Consider the following 19,557-nt stretch of genomic DNA (forward strand, 5'->3'; position numbering starts at 1 on the left):
ATAAATTTAGTAAGTAGAATGAGTGCTATTATGAAAAGTTTTATATATGTATGCATTTTGGATTTAAACTAATCAAAAAACTATTTTTTAGATTAAATACCCATTTCTATAAGAAAAAACATGGAAATAGGTTGAGCCTGATTAGCTCAAGTTATCTGGCCTTGAAGAATCTTCACTATATTACTTACTATATTATGACTTGGTTCAAATGAATGCTTAGAACTTGTAGAAATGTGTTTTATAACAGGGTATTATTTGTGAAAACTTAAAATATTTATTTCATTTATAAAAATTCTCATTACTTTAGCATTATACATTGTAGGACGATATAACAGCTTGTAATTTTACAAGGTATAGTTAGTGACATGTTTTAAGCCCTCAAATCGTTTATAGTTTTTGCATATAAATAATTCCTAGACTGTTAAACATGTCAAAGTGGGGCAGAAGAGATAGTACGAGGGTTTAGGTGATTTCCTTGCATGAGGCTACACTGCTGCAATCCACAACACCACATTTCGTCTTCTGAGTACTGCTAGAAGAGAAACCTCAGTATAGAGCCAAATGTAAGTCCTATTGTGGTCCTCAAACCAAACCAAAACCAAATAGCAATTAAAATCACACCCAATTGAGGAATAATCAGTTTTATGTAGTAACACACAAGAAAAAGCTTAATGTTAGAAGTTTGATAATATTTGCATGCTTTATCAGCACATCTACTTAACTGGCTAAAAAGAAAAGTTTTTCTCTTGCTTATATAAAGTTGTACATTGAAAGAAAAACTTTTAACAATTTTCCACTTTCCTTTTAAAATCAAGACAGAACCCCTGAAATGCTTCTTCAGTGTAGGTTTATACAATCCAATTTGTAAATCAGTCAAGTAGGCTGTAAAGTTTGATGGTTCCAAGTCATTTGGCAATCAAATGTGCCTATTTATATTATAAGAGTATTTTATTCCACATGAAATAAAACCATGTACATAATCCAATAGACAGAAATCTTTCCCTGCATCTTTATTTTCTATATTGCTGATTCAGATAATGAACTGCTGCATTTATATATAGCCAGCTATATTTAAGGTGAATAATAATACCTACCTCCAAACAACACCAGAATTATGAATTACTCTGATGTGAACTGAATACATTCCTGTGACTTGAACAGCCTTATGCAGCGAGAAGATTCCTCATTTTTATTTAATAAGACTAACTTTGAGCTATATTGTCAACTAACTTAAAAGATATGGGGGGGATATGGTGTGCATACTGGGAACAGGGGTGGAGGGAGGACAACACTGATGGTGGGAATGCCCCTGATTCAATGTCGCTATGTACCTAAAATATTACTGTGAAAGATTTGAAATCCACTATGGTCAAAATAAAAATTAAGAAAAAAAGGTATGTGGAAGTGATAATACTATTCATCTGTGGTGAAACCTGAAAGACCAAGTATCCAAGCTGCAGGAACAAAACAGAGAGACACCTTTCAATTTTAATCATGAGGCCTCTTCTAAGATGGTCATTCATTTGCTTCCTAAATTGCTCTATTTTTCCTCTCTACCCATGCACATAGATTGTCTCTGTGTGATATGAGGTGGCAAAAGAATAGAGCAACACTCTGCAGGAAAAAAACAGTGATTTGACTATTGCAGGCAAGCTCAAAGTAAGAAATCATGTCCTGTTCTTTTCGAGAAAACTGGCCTCATCAGCACCTAAGAGCATTAAAAGAGGTGTCCATCCTAGACTGCTCCTACATAAGGATTGGAAAAAAACAAATCACTGGAAAAATGCAAGAAAAAGAAAATGTGAAGTATATTCACAATTTCAGGTATTAGAAAGAATTAAACAGCTATTCGACATTTATTCTGGTGCCTACAAAGACTTTGGAGGCCCATCCAAGCTCATTGTGTTGAATAGGTTGAACTAGAAAAAAATGAAGAAAATAAAAGAAGATAAATTAAAATTTTTGAAAATACTAAAAGCAAGTCAAACTGTTCATTAAACATCAATAATGAAACTGCTACGTGTCTAGGACCAGAGAGATACTAAAGTGGGTGAGGCATTTGTCATAGACATGACTGACCAGGTTTTAATCCTGGCAGTAACACTCCATTTGACTCCTCACTCTCCCCCTCACAATTCATCACCAGGAGTGATCCTCAAGCATAGAGCAGGGAACAAATCATGAGCATTGCTGGGTATGATACTAAACCAAAATTTTAAATTTCAAATAGAAAACCAAAAATATAAATATGGGTTTGTGAAGCCCATTCTATCATGTGGGTTCTTCAACAAGGTTTTGTACCTTCATCTAATTTACTGTAACAAGTAGACAAATAGAAGGAAAGGGTTCAATAGTTCAGCTTCCAGTTGTGGCAGTCCTCGTTGAAATCCTGACACAGACATCAGTGAGATTCTGTCCAAAATGTGAGGTAAAAATAATTTGAACCAATAAGCCATTCATAGTAATGAACTATGCCAAACTGTTCCCAACTCTCACTGTATTATAGAATAACGTGGGGCAGACAGTGAGTTGATTCTAAATAATTGGAAGACAGAATTTACGCACAGATTTTCAACATTATTAGTTTGGGATGTAATTTAGGGGTTTGGCACTTCATGACTAGACCCAAGGTGATGAAATAAAATTTCTTTTAATATATGTTCTTCAGAAAAAAATGAAAGCATCAACAATAATATACACATCTTATGTTTCTTAACACAAATTTTACATTTTGCATACTTGTTTTTAAATACTTCTTAAGTTAGGCTTCTTAGCAATTCTTGCCAAAATAAGGTTGACTTTCATTTTTGAGATGTTACCTTAAGTTTGTATTTGATTAAAAATAATTTTTTTGTTTTTTTGTTTGTTTTTTGTTTGGTTTTGGGTCACACCCAGAAGCGCTCAGGAGTTACTTCTGGCTCTACGCTCAGAAATCAATTCTGGCAGGCTCGGGGGACCATATGGGACACTGGGATTCGAACCACCAACCTTCTGCATGTGAGGCAAATGCCTTTATCTCCATGCTATCTCTCCAGCCCCCAAAATAATTTTTAATTAATTGAAATAAGGCAGTTAAGGTCATGAGTTATTAAGATTTTGGTTTTGCAACATATTTTGAAATAAAATACTTATTAGTATGTTGATGATATATCCAATTCTATCGTGACACTAACTTCAATAATATATATAATACATTTAAATATATTAAGTTATAATAAAATTATTAATATAGTGATGTGATATAATATATAGTATTGTATAGTATATGTATATATAATATCCATATTATATAGATTATATATACATATATATATAATGAGCCACGGCCACTGGAGTTTACACCCGGCTATGGAGTCTGGGATCACTTCATCTGGAGATGGGAGACCATATGGTATGCTGAGGGTTGAACCTGGGTTGCAAACAAGGTAAATGACCTACCCGTTGTACTATCTCTCTGGCCAAAATATTGGTGATATTGTGGTAAAAGATGCTCTGATGTTATATGTAGCAGTTCTGCCTTAAAACAAAAAGTTTTCCTCTTGTACCTTCAACTTCATGTCATAAAATTGAAATTCAAACTATTTATTATCCTATGTTAAATGATAATGTGTAAAACTGGATTCATGAAACAAAAAACTTCACATGTAGAGACAGTGGAAAGCTCATGTGACCTTTTGATTATAAATGAAAACATGCATTAACTTTTACATATAGAAGATTATACTTACCATAAATGTATACACATAGCATATTATTACTTCAGACTGAACATCTTTCTTGCCTTAGAACTGAAAAGTTTAAAAGCCAGGAAAAAAAATCCCATCTGTTCACATACTAAATTTAGTAGCAAAACTTCCAGTACACCACACGGTGGAGTCAGACCTCCACAAATCTGACTGGTGTATGGCATAAAAATCTGAGCACCTATTTTCGATGAACAAATACTGCCATTCCATTTATCTTATCCTATTTAGAAGCAACATCTATTTATTCAGTCCCTAGAAAAAAAAGTGCTAAGCCCATTAATCTTTTCAGTAACAAAGAACTTTTCTGTAAATATTATGGCACACTGTGTTATTGTTATTATTATCATTATTATTACAATGTCCTAAATAAATGCTCTTTATTTAGACCTCAAGAACAAGGTCATTTTAATAGCATTTGAATCACCCCGATTTCTTTGGCACTGAGTTAATGATTTTCTTTGCAAGCAATGTCTTGTTCTTTGACTCTTTCAAGTAGTTTCAGATTGACTGAATATCTGATAACCATATTTCCTAAAACAAATCATTTGCTTGTCAGCTTACAATAAAATTTCAAAGAAGAGTATTTTGATAGGGTTTAGATGGCCTAGAAAAATTCAAAGTCAAGAATTATCCTGAAAACTCAAGTACAATCAGCAACACAGAGAAAGAATATGACCATAGTAATACACTTATATCTAATCTCTCAGGTATATTTAAAATTCATTAAGGTGCCTGTGTGAGGTGATTTGCAAGCATTTGGTACTATAATTCACATTTTACTATATTATTTTTGAGAAAAGCTCTTAATATGTCATTCAAATCTAGTTGCTGCTATTTATGTTTATTAGAAGCCTCATTCATATTTAAATAAAACAGTGCATATGCTACACTGCAAGCTTGTCAATTAAACAAGATTTTTCTGATGAAGACTCTTATTTTTATAAAGCAATAAAAATTTTGCCTATTTCAAATATGCTTTCATTCCAACTACCTCAAAACTTAATTCACATTTTCAAGTACATATTTCTAACTTTAATATTTAATATTTACACTATTCCAATTTTTCCTTCCTCCTATTCAGAAAGTTATGAGCAGTCTTTAATCAAATATTATACCAAATTCATGCCACTGTAATGTTAAAATAGAAGCAGTAATATTCTGCCCTGAGCTCATAATCTTGCATTTCTTCTCATTTTAATAACAATTTCCCATTTTGTAATGCATTTTTATAACAGTTGCCTTTAAAGTTTCATTGTGACTCCAATCCCATATTAGAATACTTGAATATACAACTAAGTTTGAAAAAATGCATCTACTACAGATGAACTAGTGAAATGAAGTATGTATGTATGTATGTGTGTATGTAAGTATGTATGTATGAAGTATTATGTAACTATTGTCCCACCAAAAATATTTTAAACCAGGTTTCATCATCAAGATTCTTCTCAAAATTTTCTTCCCTGACTGCCAGGAGCAAAGACTCTGTTCTGGGCTCTTTTCAAATACTTTATTTAAGCACCGTGATTACTCAGTTGTTCATGATTAAGTTTCTGTCATACAATGCAATCATACAATACACCATTTACCAGTGACCAGTGCACTTTCCTGCTACCAATGTCCCAGTATCCCTCCCACACTCGCTCCTGCCTGCCTCTGGGACAGACATTTTACTTCTTTTTTTTTTTTAATCTGTCTTTCTCTTTTTCTTTCTCTTTCTCTCTCCAGTGTTCTCTTTTCCCTTTTTTTTATCCTTTTAGACACTGTGGTTTAAGTTATTAAATCAGTTGTCACTCAGCTTCATATTCTCAGACACATTCTACTAAGCAGATAGTACCACAACATGATCTGTGCCATTGTGTACACTGCTCAGTTCACCAGCTTAGTTGTGCAACATAAGCATTAATTATAAATACAATATTTACTTTGTTTTGGTTCTGGGTCATACTCACTGGTGTTCATGGCTTACTCCTGGCTCTGTTCTTAGGTATCACTCATGATGCTCAGAAGATAGAACCAGGATTAGCAAAGCATGCCATACTATCCATACTATCAACTGTACTAACTTTTGGACATAATTCAATATTTTACCCTCCAGTTGACTTAGAAGGATAAACAAGATATGTGGTAACTCAGGCATTTGTGGGTACTGTCACAAGAATGGGTAGATAACTTTCTAATCCATATATATTATCAGATATTCATAATATTCCATAACATATTAGCCTCAGGTAGCCTTAGTTATAATTTTCATAAAAGACACCTACATACATTTCAAGTTTGCTTAAAACTAGAAACAACACATAAAAATACATGATGAAGAAATAGCTAATCTTGACAAAAGTGTAAATTTATTAAAAACTTCGAGCACATTAAGTATAGGAACAATATTAAGATTATATAACTAGTGATTCCATGATAATGAATATAAGTAGCTACTATTAAAAGTAAATTCTATATCACATAGTTAAATAGTGGTCCAGAGAGATACTACAGAAGTTCTTTCAGTTTCGTTGCAGGTAGATTGAAGTAGGTTCCAATGCCAGCACCCCATATGGTGCCTTCAGCACAGCCAGGAGCAATCCTTGAGAAAAGAGCCAGGAGAAATTCCTGTGTAGCACACCCCAAAACAACAACAAACCTGGAAAAAGAGAAGTCTTTTTCCAAATGACATTTTGTTTGTTTGTTTGTTTGTTTTTTGGGTCACACCAGACAGTGCTCAGGGGTTACTCCTGGCTCTACGCTAAGAAATCACTCCTGGCAGGCTTGGGGGACCATATGGGATGCTGGGATTTGAACTATTGCCCTTCTGCATGCAAGGCAAACACCTTACCTCCATGCCATCTCTCTGGCCCCTCCAAATTACATTTCTCTGATTCTCCCCTAACTGAGATTAGGTTGCAAATCTAGAGAACCCCAGCTCTCAGTGAGACTTTATGTCTCTATTTCCAGGTTGACCATTACCTCCTTTCAAAATAGCTTGAAAACTACTAAAGAACTGTTTTCCCCTTACCTGCAAGTAACCAAATAATTCACTAAAATAACATTCAGAACCACTAATTGAATGTTTTAAGTTATAAATTAGCAATGTCTTGTTCAGAAAGAATCAAAGCTCATTTCTAGTTCAACTTGCCTGGGTTTCCTGAGGCATTTGAGTTGCATCCACTTTGTTGGTCATATAAATCGCCAACTGCTTGTCAATGGACGAGAGGGACTCCTGAATTGAGTGTAAGGATTTTTCAAGCTCCTGAGCAGACTGAATTCTCTGTTCAAGCAACTTTTGCCTTCTCACGGCCTAAAGAAAAGAGGAAATAAGAAAGAATCAGTGAACTGTTTACTCATGTTCCTGTCGTCTGCGTTTCAGCTACAAAGAAAGTGAGATTCCATACTCTTTCTCCAGTACCTTATTATACGATAAATTCCGTTGCTTCCTGCTACTCATTCAGCTCCAATGATCAAAATTAAAAGAAGAATTAAAAGAAGAATTAAGCACACAGAATATTAGGATCAAGACCACCGTGTTGTGGACACTGAGGAAAGAGGTTGAAAAAATTAGAAACATGACCATAGCCCTTGCAATCTGCTGTTCTCTCGCCAACTGTTCCTCCTGATCTCATTATATAGTTGAAGAGATTTAGTTTACTTAGAATAGGGTCATCGTCATCACAATCCAATTCAAGATAGATAATCTACTTCCATCGGTGAGACACATAGACAATCTGTTCAGAATCAGCTTCTTTTCAGAAAGAGAATCACAGTTCCTCTGGGGTAAGAATTTATTTTAAATAATATTGCAACCACATTTGCCTGGTCTTTTCCTCCTTACTTTCGTTCACAATTTGTAGAATGGAGATTGCAGGTACAAATAGATTTGTGATATTGCTGAGATAAAATAATAAGTAATCCTGATCGAGATGCAATTAATCTTGATTGTTACTATAAGTGTGATTAGGATAATTTAACACTTTTTAAGTATAAATAATAGCATGCTGAACAGACTGAAGAGTCTCCCTTCAAAGATCTAAAGAGTCAGGATACAAGGAATTGACCTGGTGCTCTCTTCAGAATTCTTTTTCTTTTTTTTTTTTTTTTTTTTTGTGGTTTTTGGGTCACACCCAGCAGTGCTCAGGGATTATTCCTGGCTCCAGGCTCAGAAATTGTTCCTGGCAGGCACGGGGGACCATATGGGATGCCGGGATTCGAACCGATGACCTCCTGCATGAAAGGCAAACGCTTTACCTCCATGCTATCTCTCCGGCCCCAGAATTCTTTAAATTATACATTCTATTAAGCATTTCACTCATTAGAAAATGTAGTGGAATGGTGTTTTGATACAACCCAAATACTTCCTCATTGCTGAAGTAAAAATACATCTATAGTTCTTATGTTATTTAAAGAATATTTAACATTCTTTAAAGAATACAAACGTTGGATCTTATGTTCAAAAAAAGAGAATCTGCATTATTCTTAATGAAGCCGATATGAATCACAGCATTACTCAAGTGAGACAAAGGCTACAGGCATCTGGACCAAAGCACAAGAAGCCACCAGTCTTCTCACAATGCAGCAAAGAAAGAGCATGTCCAGGTTTTCCACCCAGGTCACAGATATTTTACAATATTTATCATGGATCTTTTGTGGGAGGTTTTCCCTTTTCATTCTACCCTTAACCATACTTGCAAATACACTTCATGTGTTCACAATAAACTGGAATTTTCCAATATAATGCCTTCCTTTGATCCCAAAATGTACAAACATATCACCCTATTTCACATTTCCACAGGATGTTCTACATGCAGCAAAATACAACATAGCCAAACATGGACTTGCTTAGGACCTTCTTATCAAAGTTCCAGACCAGCATCTTTATTCTGCCCTTTAGATTTTTTTTTCACTTGGGTTGTTGATTATCCATCATTGCCTTACTTGGTACACATTTGCATATACCCTCTATCACATCTTTCATTGTTATGCATTTCTATCAAGAATCTTTTATTCTGGGGCCGGAGCTTTAGCACAGTGGTAGGGTATTTGCCTTGCATGCAGATGACCCCAGACATACCCGATTTCTATCCCAAGCATCCTATATGCCCCCCCCAAGCCTGCCAGGAGAAACTTCTGAGTAAACAGCCAGGAGTAACCCATAAGCACCGCCAGGTGTCCCCCTCCCCCCAAAAAAGAATCTTTTATTCTATCTGCTAATGTTTCTTAACTCTATTCTTTTTCTCCACTCTCTTCTGACATTATTTACTCCAACTGAAGCGAACATTGCCTCTTGCATTGAGTGAGTTGCATAACTCTGATGTGGAAATATACTTTTCCATACCTCAGCTGCAAAGCAGCTAACAATGTGTTCTTTATTCCATTAAAACTGTACTATTACAGTTTTGGGGGGGCATCTTCTGCAATCATGCAGGGAGGGGCAACTGATACATTTATGACAATGCTGTGGAGAAAGAATATGTGAGGGCATGAAAGGCTTAGAATCCACAGCTTCACAGATCCAATGCAAATGGATCATATCTGCCATGGCATGTTGTTCCTAAAATAAAGTCTGTTTCTTTGCTTAATAGTAGCTGGTGATGTTTCTCTTTCCTAAGCCATGCTCCTTAGTGTTACTTAAATATCCCTCTGTGTCCATGCTGGGATAGTCTACTCCTTGCTCTAGATATTTAAAATTTATATTTATTTCCTATCAAACCTGTTTTCTGGGCTTGACCTTCTTCACAAATAATCCTAGCCTCAACTTCTTTGATCACCTCATTCACACTTTTAAGTTTAACTTTGAAGCTCTGGTTGTGTCATTCTCCCAGTTATGGTCCCAGAACCCACAGTGTCCCTGGTACTCAGTGTTTGAGCATGAATCTCACAGCACTGCATACTCTCACTCTCTGACAATCAACTCAAAACTGTATCTAAGAAGGTTCATGATTAGGGCTTTCACGTCCCATATTCAATACAAGCTCAAGGTCAAAGCAAAAAGATTGTTTAAAAAAACCAGGCCAACCTCAAAATGTTCAACAACTCTGAGATGTTGTATTCCTGCTTAGCAAAAAATAACTGAAATGCCATGCCATTTTTCTAAAAACCAGAAACTAGAAATTATACTGAAAAGAAAAATGAACAGCACACCCTACTGAATAAACTCAAGAGGAACAATATGAGTCACTGGGAGTCCCTGGGGACCAGGAGGCAAATTTGATGAAGAACTAAAAGTGAAAGAAACTAAGATTCTCTATTCATTGTGGATTCTTTGCTGAGCAGATACTTTTGTGTTATTAGAAGTACATGACATGATTGAACATTATTTGGAGCAACCTTTAAAACATTTCTATGAAAATATTCCTTCCAAATGAGTGACCAGAGCCTGCCCTATACGCTAATTCAAATAGTTCCTTTTCTCTTAGTCAAAACTTCAAACAGATATTACCTCAGAATGTAATTCAGATAGCAGTGCTCATGGCTAGCATCAGAGCTCTCTGTAGTAAAAGAACCTCTCCCCGAGCTCCTCTAGATAAATGGATATCAAATGATTTTTAAAAATGATCCCCATTTTGACAGGAGGTGGAAGCAATCTTTATATCACAATGTATAGGAGTTAATTATCTTCGCTTTGTTTCAATCTTTTCCTTTATCTCACTAAAGGTAGAAAACAACCCCCTCTTCTCTGCATGTATGTGGAATTTTAATTTAATTGAATAGGAAAGGACAGAGTTAAAGCCCATATCAAGCCTTAGCATTATTTTTAGAAATTATATTCTTTTCTATTTGGGAGATTCAAAGGGCTGAAGAGGTGAAATGGCCTAAAAGATGATAGAGGAGCTGAGTTTCTGTAGGTTGGTTCCCTGCCTGGTCTGGCAGTCAATAAAAGAAACCGATTTACACCAATTTTTTGTTTTCATTATCTCAGGGAGTGAAAAGACCTGATGCAAATCCAGGCTTGCAAGACTCTTTGAACTAGTCATGGCATAAGCTGCCTTCTATTTCTAAGCATTTTATTAGGCTGGCTCCGATGGGAGGCTAGGCCCATGGATTTCCCAGGATTCTCTCCCACCTGTGGTGTCTCAACTGCTGCTCAATTATTGTTTCGAAATGACATTTCTCTAAGAAAAAAAAAGAATCTTGTAAATAAATCTGGAAAAATGAAGAGCACACCAGAGGACTCTAGACTGAGCACAAGAGGAACAATATAAGAATCATTGGAGTACCTAGGAATGAGAGAGGAACTTTTAACGAAGAAGTAATTCTTAAAGAAATCAGTTTACAACTTCCCAGACTTTAGGAGTACAGGCATCGAAATATGAATGGTCTCATTGAAAAGAGACTCAATTAAAAAATTTCAAGACACATTGTGCTCAGAAACACAAAAACTGGAGACAGAAACAGAATACTGAGAGCAGAAATATCAAAATAGGAACTTAGCTACTTAGAAACCCCGTAAGATTCACAGAGGATCTATGACTACTAAATGTGACTACAAGCCAGAAGAGATTGGATGAATATGGAATAAAAATTCATTGAAATGAACACCTAGCTAAGAATACTTTATTCAACTAGATTATCATTCAAATTTGAGGGAACAATACAGAGCTACCTAGGCAGGCAACAGCTTAGGGAATTTATCACTTTGCAACCAATTTTACAAGAAGCTATAAAAACCCTTCTTAAAAGGACAAGTCAAGCTTCCCAGTGCTTGGTACTGAGGATCGCACTCACTCCTGATGTTTATGGTTGACATATATGATATTAAAAAAGGAATATTTGTGCTCGCTTCGGCAGCACATATACTAAAATTGGAACGATACAGAGAAGATTAGCATGGCTCCTGCGCAAGGATGACATGCAAATTCGTGAAGCGTTCCATATTTTTAGTTGGAAAAAAAAAGGAATATTTACATCTAGCCTGCTAAGGGATTTTATACATTTTCATAACAAATAGCTCATTCATATTGAATGTTCTAAACATGATAAAATGTAACACCCAGAGTTTTTGACTTACTAATGCACTCCGGAAGTATCCAAAGGAGCTAGAGAGATAGCACAGTGGTAGGGCATTTGTCTTGCATGCCACTGACCTAGGACAAACCCAGGTTCAATCCCTGGCATCCCACATGGTACCCTGAGCCTGCTAGGAATGATTTTTGAGTGCAGAGCCAGATGTAACCCCTGAGCACTACTGGGCGTGGCCAAAAAAGGAAGTATCTATAATGTAATATTATCTAATAACAAGCCAATATTCTCTTTCTTAGGATAAAGCACTTTTCATACTTCCAGATACCTGTTCATATTTTCCCCATTAAATTTTCTTAATTCTCTTCACTCTTAAAAGTTTACATTGTGGTCTATATCTATTTTCTTGCAATCTAAAATGTTCTAGAACAGAATTGTCCATAATATTTTTAAAGTTTTATAACTATAAAAAGATTATTTTTGAAACACATTTTTATTTATAGTTTATTAGAATATTAAGCAATTCACTCTATTCATCTAGATATGTGTAGATGCCACCACTTCCTACATAGAAGGGAGCTCTCCTACATGTGGAGTGAAAAAGAAACATAATAAGAGAACAGTAAATGGTCAAAGTTTTGCCTATCGAATTGAGCTCATAAGTGGGCAGGGTCCCTGGAACATGGGGGTGGGGAGGAGGCTCTTTAGTGACTGGTCTAGTATTGAAATGATATAAGCAGTCAAAGTGTTAACAGTTTTGCAAATCCAGGCACTAAGATTAAAAATAGTTTAAAATTTTTTCCAAGGGCTAGAGTCATAGTATAGGAGAAAAGGCACTTGCCTTGCAATTAGCTGAGCCCAGTTTGATCGGCAGCACCCTTTATGGTCACCCTAGTCCTGCCAGGAGTGATCACTGAGTAAAGACTCTCTGGAGTAAGGTCTGAGCACTGCCACATGTGGCACAAAAACTAAAAAAGAACAATATTTCATACCTTTAGCTAATAAGATGTATGATAAGAAGATATATAAAGCTATACAGAAGTAGCAAATAGAAGAGACCAAAGTATTTCTTAACAAATTAAAAGCCAATAACAAAAATAAAAAAGTAGAACACTGAATCCTAGTAATAGTAACCCAAAACATACATAATATATTAACTTTTAATTCTGTTCTCAGAGACAATTCAAGAAAAATAAGTCTCTTATCCCCCAGTCAACAGACATTGAAAAAAATTATTACTTCCTCATAAGTACTCTGCAAAATACAATGGAAGGTTTAATGGTTTTAATAGGCAAGGGAGTATCATTACCAACAGTAATTATTTTGTTTATTGGGGGTGCAGTTAGGGTCATGCCTGGTAACACTCAGAAATTATTCTTGGCTCTGTACACAGTGATAGTTCTTGGTAACTCTTAAAACCTTATGTAGTGTTGGGAATGAAATAAAGGTTAGCTATAAGCAAGAAGATATCCTTAATTCTAATTCATATATTATTACTCTCCAGCTTATCAATGCCAATACTAAAAGTCATTAAATGGAATAAATATTGTTCAGCTAACATTTTTTACTAAGAGTTAACTTTATCTCACTTGTAGTTTTTAAATTATATTAACTCTTCTGCCCCAATATTACAAACAGTTCTGCCAATGTACAGAACCATTGTTCTGCCAATGTTCTTGCATTGTTCTGCCAATGTACAGGAGTATGGAAGAATTAATTTTTCATGTGAGAAAGGAAATGTATTTAGAACAATATGTATATATTATAATATGTATCCAGGTTCAAAAATAGGAGAAAATTAAACAAAGTATACAAATCACTTTTTATAAATCATCTTCAGAAGAGCAGTACTTTATTATACTTACTAAATTCAATGTGCATTATAATAATTTGCATATCATTTAAGATGTTATAGTTGTGATCATGACTGCAAATTAATTAGAAATGTGGGTACTTTCCCTTCTGAAGTAGGATCTTTTAGAGAATTATGATAAAGGTATATTCCCATTTATTTAATGTTTCTACCCAGTAGCAAGTACTGATTAAACCAATCCTCTCTATATCTTTTTGTTGTTGTTGTTGTTCTTTGTGTCATTCCATACAATGATAAGGGCTTATTTCTGGTTCTTCATTAAGGAATCACTCCTAGCCCTGCAAAGGGGACCAAATGGAATGCTGGAGATTGAACTCAAGTTGGTCACATGCAAGGCCTTGTATACTATGGCTCTGACCCCCTTAACAAAGTATTTTCAAGAATTAAACTATATGCAGTTTCCAACTATAAGAAGACTGTGGGAAACCTAGAATAAATGAGGTTCAATGCAGAATGAAACTTTTCTAGTAAAGAAAAAAGCAAGATGGGATAAAGAATGTCAGAAAAGTGCTGCTGTCTCCCTCCATCCAATTCCTTTAGTAACAGTGACTGCAATTTAACTTTCGGTAACTTAAAGATATATAGATATACACACAGATACATTACACAGAGGCTTGTAAGATGAATTAGTATAAAGCCATAAGAGTAATTTTTATTCCAGTATCTGAGGGACCTTGGAGTGGGAATGGAAGAAATTTGTCATTATTTTTAATCTGGTTTAGGGAAGTAAGGTATAGTTTTATTTGAATTGCTTTTGGTGGAGTGGGGATTGGTAGCAGGGAAAGCTCATGCCTGACACAGAAATGTGAAGGAACATATGGAGGGCAATAGGTCTGAAGAGGATATTTTTATTAGATGTTCACTAAGTCTAAAAGACTCACTAGTATAAACGTGAAAAGATGCAGTTTGACTTCTCAGCAATGCTCACAAACCTTTGTTTTGTTTCTTTGAATGTTTGAGGGTCAAACCTGATACCCTAGAATTACTCCTGGCTCTAATTTCAGGGACCATTCCAGGTGAGTTCAGGGAATCAAATGGGGTGCCTGGACCAGAATCTAGTTGGTTGCCTGCATCACAAGTATTCTTCTTACTGTAAACAAAAGAAATTCAGATCCATGCTTGTTTGTCTTCAATTAATTGAACAAACTCCATACATTTGTGAAGACTAATCATTGAGAAGAGCTTTAAGTTTAAGCCATTAATATAGCTTGGGCATGAGAAAAAAGGAGCAGATGTCACATGGGTTAGTTGCTGTTGTTGTTATTGTTGTTGTTCTTGTTGTATTCAGGGTCACACTCAGTGGTGCTCAGGAGTTTCTCCTAGATTTGTGCTCAGAAATCACTCCTGGCAGGATCCGGGGACCATATGGGATGGCAGGAATTGAACTGGGGTCCCTCCGTGGTTGGCCATGTGCAAGGCAAATACCCTACTACCGTGCTATGCTTTGGCCCATATTTTAAAATGTAAAGTATTGCTTACGGTGGTATTTTATTAAGATCTTATATTTTTATGTTCTCATCAGAGAAATCCCAACATGGGATAAGCTTTTAATTCCTGGCACAGTTCTATCTTATTTTCCTAAGTAATGAAATATTTTAACACAATCTTAAAATACTTCATTTCATAGAGGCATTTTAAGTACAGATAACTAATGGAAACCATGTGCCAGATTCTAATGAAAACACAAAAATGCTGAAGTTTTTAAAATTCTGCTTGGTGTAGAGGACTAGACAACAGTACTGGCATCTTGACTGGCACTGTGGCCATTAAGGAAGGGTGACATGCTATACCATAGTCATGATCAGTAGCCAGTAGTGGGGGGGACCCATCAGAGATGTTTGACAACCAAATGTTATTCCAGGGCTCCTGAGAGATGAAGGTAGAAACAAATGAAAGTCCAATAATCAGCAGTGCTTGACAACCTCACTAAATTGCCTAGATTGGTCTGAACCAACTTTAATTTCCCAAGTCAAGGGCAACCAATGCAGTTACTTGCTTATAATGTCCCTCTGGAAACAACTATGAGGTCATCATCTCTTCAAATATCAAGTAATATGAATAAATGACTTGACTGGGAGGTAGAGAGATAGCACAGAGTTTAGGACATTTGCTTTGTATGCAGCCAACCTGGATTCGATTTCCTGACATACCCCATGGTCCCAGAGACCTTCCAGTAGTGACTTTGGATATCAGAGCCAGGAATAAACTCTGAGCACCACCGGGTGTGTCCCCCAAACCCAAAAAAATTTACTAAAAAATATTGGGAGCTTTAATACCAATTTTGATTAACTATTTCCTCCAATTCTCATAAGTGAGGTAGAGGCCTTTGAAAGAGTTTCTATTTGCATCGTTGTTCCCACAGCCTTTCATCTGGTGTATTCCCCTCTCCTACAGGAGAGGAGCTTTGTTTGGAGCTCAATAAAGATGAAGAAGGATAGCTGTGAACTGAGCTATCACCCAGGCTTGTGGTTTCACATAGTGGAGTGAGTGGCTTGTGGTTGAACAGCTTGTGGTGTGAGTTTTCTTGCCTGCTAAAACCTTCATTTCAGTATGGATTACTTATTGCAGGGCACTACAACTGGACCAGCATCTCCTATCCTCCCCAGTTAGGAGGTATGGGATTCCCCTTTCCTCATTGGGAACTGTGGAACATGCAACCTGTCCAGCTACACTCAAAGTTAACTTAAGTATTAGTCTGAAGCTCTAGTGTTACAGTTATAAACACAGAGTTGTCAGTTTAAAAGTCTGGATATAGGGGCCGGGCGGTGGCGCTAAAGGTAAGGTGCGCCTGCCTTGCTTGTGCTAGCCTTGGACAGACCGCGGTTCGATCCCCCGGTGTCCCATATGGTCCCCCAAGCCAGGAGCAACTTCTGAGCACATAGCCAGGAGTAACCCCTGAGCGTTACCGGGTGTGGCCCAAAAACCAAAAACCAAAAAAAAAAAAAAAAAAAGTCTGGATATATCCTTCAACTACCAAATTGCTCACAGGCAAAGAGACGATAATGGGCCAGAGCAAAGGGTTTAAGCATGTGTGTTATATGCAGTGACTCCACTTCAATGCATGGCACTACTTATGATCTTCTGAGTACCACCAAGAATGATATCTGAGCAAGGATCTATTCAGAAAATCAGGGGCTGGAGAGATAGCATGGAGGTAAGGCGTTTGCCTTTCATGCAAGAGGTCATCGGTTCGAATCCCAGCGTCCCATATGGTCCCCCGTGCCTGCCAGGAGCAATTTCTGAGCATGGAGCCAGGAGTAACCCTGAGCACTGCCGGGTGTGACCCAAAAACCACAAAAAAAAAAAAAAAAAAAAAAAAAAAAAGAAAATCGTCAGCACTGGCAGATGTGGTAATAATCCTCCCACCATCAAATGAAGGAGTAATGAGGTTAACCCTCAATGGCGTAACGACAGAGATCAGTAGTTGGCCCCCTCCAAAGTGCTAGACTCAGACCCTGCCCCCAACATGAATCTGCACCCAGAACCAACCTGGACAGGCCCTGGCCCAGCTCCAGTGAACAAGTGAACATCTTGACCCAAGTGAACATCTATGCAGGCAACATTATTAACGTGCAAGAATTACAAATGAGATTCTAAGTAACCCTCACGCCATCCTGAGATCAAGGAGAAAAACAGCCTAGAGAAGAGAATGTTGTTGCAGGAGGAGGGAGTTGCTTTGATGATGATGATATGGGGAAGTGAGAGGGCATCCTTCAATTTTTCCTCAAGTCCAGTGGACTAAACAGGAGGAAGCAATATTTGAGCTACCTGACAGTAATATGGCCTTGTGCAGCAAGAATGCTTTATAATGAAATGGCTGGAAGATATTTCCACTCCAGCAAGTTTTTCCAATGAAAGAAATATAAAGACAAGAGATCTTCCATATGACACTTTAAGGAAATTACACTTGCATACCAAAATAAGACTGTGCTTCTTCCTTTGCTATACAGAATCCACAAATAAAGTAAACATGCTGTAAGAGGAATCAGATGCCCATGCTTTTTCATCACTGCTTCTCATGATCATGGAAAATAGAACTTACTGGTGAGGTGGACTGTGGTGGAGAATGTCACCCCTTCCCTTCCACCATGGCTTTAGCTATGCAGTTAGCATAGAACAAACATATCAGCAAAGCAATGAAAATTATAAGCACAACAGAACTGGGGTTTCTTTTTTTTGTCATGTTCAAGCTTAAAAATAATAGTCCCTATTGCAGATGAAATAATGAAAGGAATTAAATTATCTGCTTGAAGCACATCGTGCTCAGATTTACATGTCTCTGGTCCACACAAGAGAACAAATGCCAGGCACAGTCCTGAACTGAACACTTAATAAACTGAGAGGGAATAGAGGTAATAACGGACAAAAGGAACAGTTAGAATGCAGTTAAGGAAAAGAGAGGGAATGGTTCATGGTTCAAAGAGTTATCCAATGAAGGTCTAAGTCACTAAACCCATGGTAATAAATCAAACATGTTTTCTATATGTTTACTGACATATATGTTAGTGACAGCTGCTATCAAATGTACAAATGGACTTTTCATACATAAAGTAATTAACCACTGAACAACATTTTGGGTACATCATTTGTAGATGTTTAAGGAGGTTTGGCATGAACACATCATGATCTATTAAAGGCCATGAGGATGATCCATTTCTCTCAGAATCCATTTCCCTCATTCATTGGTTAGGACTTGCCAAAAACAACTTCAAAGAAATGAGAAAATCATCCTGAACCTCAAGTGGAGACTCAGACCTAGGAATTGTTGGGAGATAAAAACACATTCCTTTCATAATTTACCACATTGTTAAGAAAAGTACCTTGCAAAGTTGCATATAACTTTGCTAGTAGTCAATTTGACTTACAGCAGTATTGAAAAAACGCTTCTCAGGAAGAATCGAGCCGGTGTTTACAAATGGAATCAAACGAAGTTTAGTAGAAAAGTAGGACTGAAGGTGGAAACAAAAAGAAAAAAGAAAAGTAGGACTGGGACATAACTGAGAGGTGAGAGGCATACATCTGCCTTGCATGTAATAAAGCCCCTGCTTCTGTCACCAGCACCTCATAGTGCAACAACAGGTATAACCATGGTGGCCTCTTGCAGTATTCTATCAGGTTCAAGGATTGAATTATTTAGCTCATTTTGTAAAATATGATCAAGATTGGCCCAGTGCTCACTGAGCATTGTGGGGGATTCTTCCAAATAAAAATAAGAGAAAAGGTGTATCATAAAAAAGGCAGATCATTTGTAACACAAAGGGCTTAAAATATCAAATGCTAGACCCAGACGATCCCATATGCCAGGATTCCTGCTCCTCTCCTACGGGTATGACTGGGAATCTGGGCAGACAGCTGGCCAATGGCCTCCTGGGCTGACCACTTAATTCAGGAGACCGAGATAGTCCCATGCCAAACTGGTCTTCAGGGTCAGGTCTAGCAACTGGGCTCTGGGGGAAGGGGGAGGAGAGAAACCCCAATCCCATGTTTTTTCAAACTGGAGAGGAAGGCTGCAGCTGGACCCAGAAGATCCCACATGCCAGGATTACTGCTCCTCTTCTACTGGCATGGCTGGGAATCTGGACAGACAGCTGGCAAAAGGCCTCCAGGACTGACCGGTTAGTCCTGGAGACCAAGAGCCCCCCACGCCAGGCTGGCTTTCAAGGCCAGGCCTGGCATCTGAGCTTTGGGGGGATGGGGAGGAGGGAAACTCCTCCCATATTCATACTGGAACCCCTGCAGCAGTGTCTTTTCTTACTAATACTCATTTTGATTAACAAATATACTTTTTAAACATTATCTAAAAATGTTCTTTATTCTAGATGGTTCCTAGGAAAGGAAATGGAATACCAAAGATTTGGATGATAACACTCAAATAGATCTTTAAAGTCAGTCTTTATGAACGTGACTTTCCATACTGACTAAGCCAAAATCACAATTCATATATATATATATATATATATTTATATACATACATATATATACATACATATA

At 36.9% G+C, this 19,557-nt stretch overlaps 1 protein-coding gene and 1 non-coding gene across 2 annotated transcripts in view; one reads left to right on the top strand and one right to left on the bottom strand.

Moving 5' to 3' along the window:
- Positions 1-19,557, bottom strand: part of DMD (dystrophin) — a 2,686,579-nt gene that overhangs the window by 1,644,786 nt on the left and 1,022,236 nt on the right. Inside the window, exon 30 of the mRNA XM_049766737.1 lies at positions 6,877-7,038. Coding sequence (XP_049622694.1) covers positions 6,877-7,038 — 162 coding nt within the window. The remainder of the gene's footprint in view (positions 1-6,876; positions 7,039-19,557) is intronic.
- On the top strand, positions 11,507-11,613 carry LOC126000129 (U6 spliceosomal RNA). The gene has a single exon (XR_007492494.1). It is a non-coding gene; the product is annotated as a U6 spliceosomal RNA (small nuclear RNA).

This window comes from Suncus etruscus, chromosome X (genome assembly GCF_024139225.1).
Source record: "Suncus etruscus isolate mSunEtr1 chromosome X, mSunEtr1.pri.cur, whole genome shotgun sequence".
Taxonomy (NCBI): Eukaryota; Metazoa; Chordata; class Mammalia; order Eulipotyphla; family Soricidae; genus Suncus; species Suncus etruscus.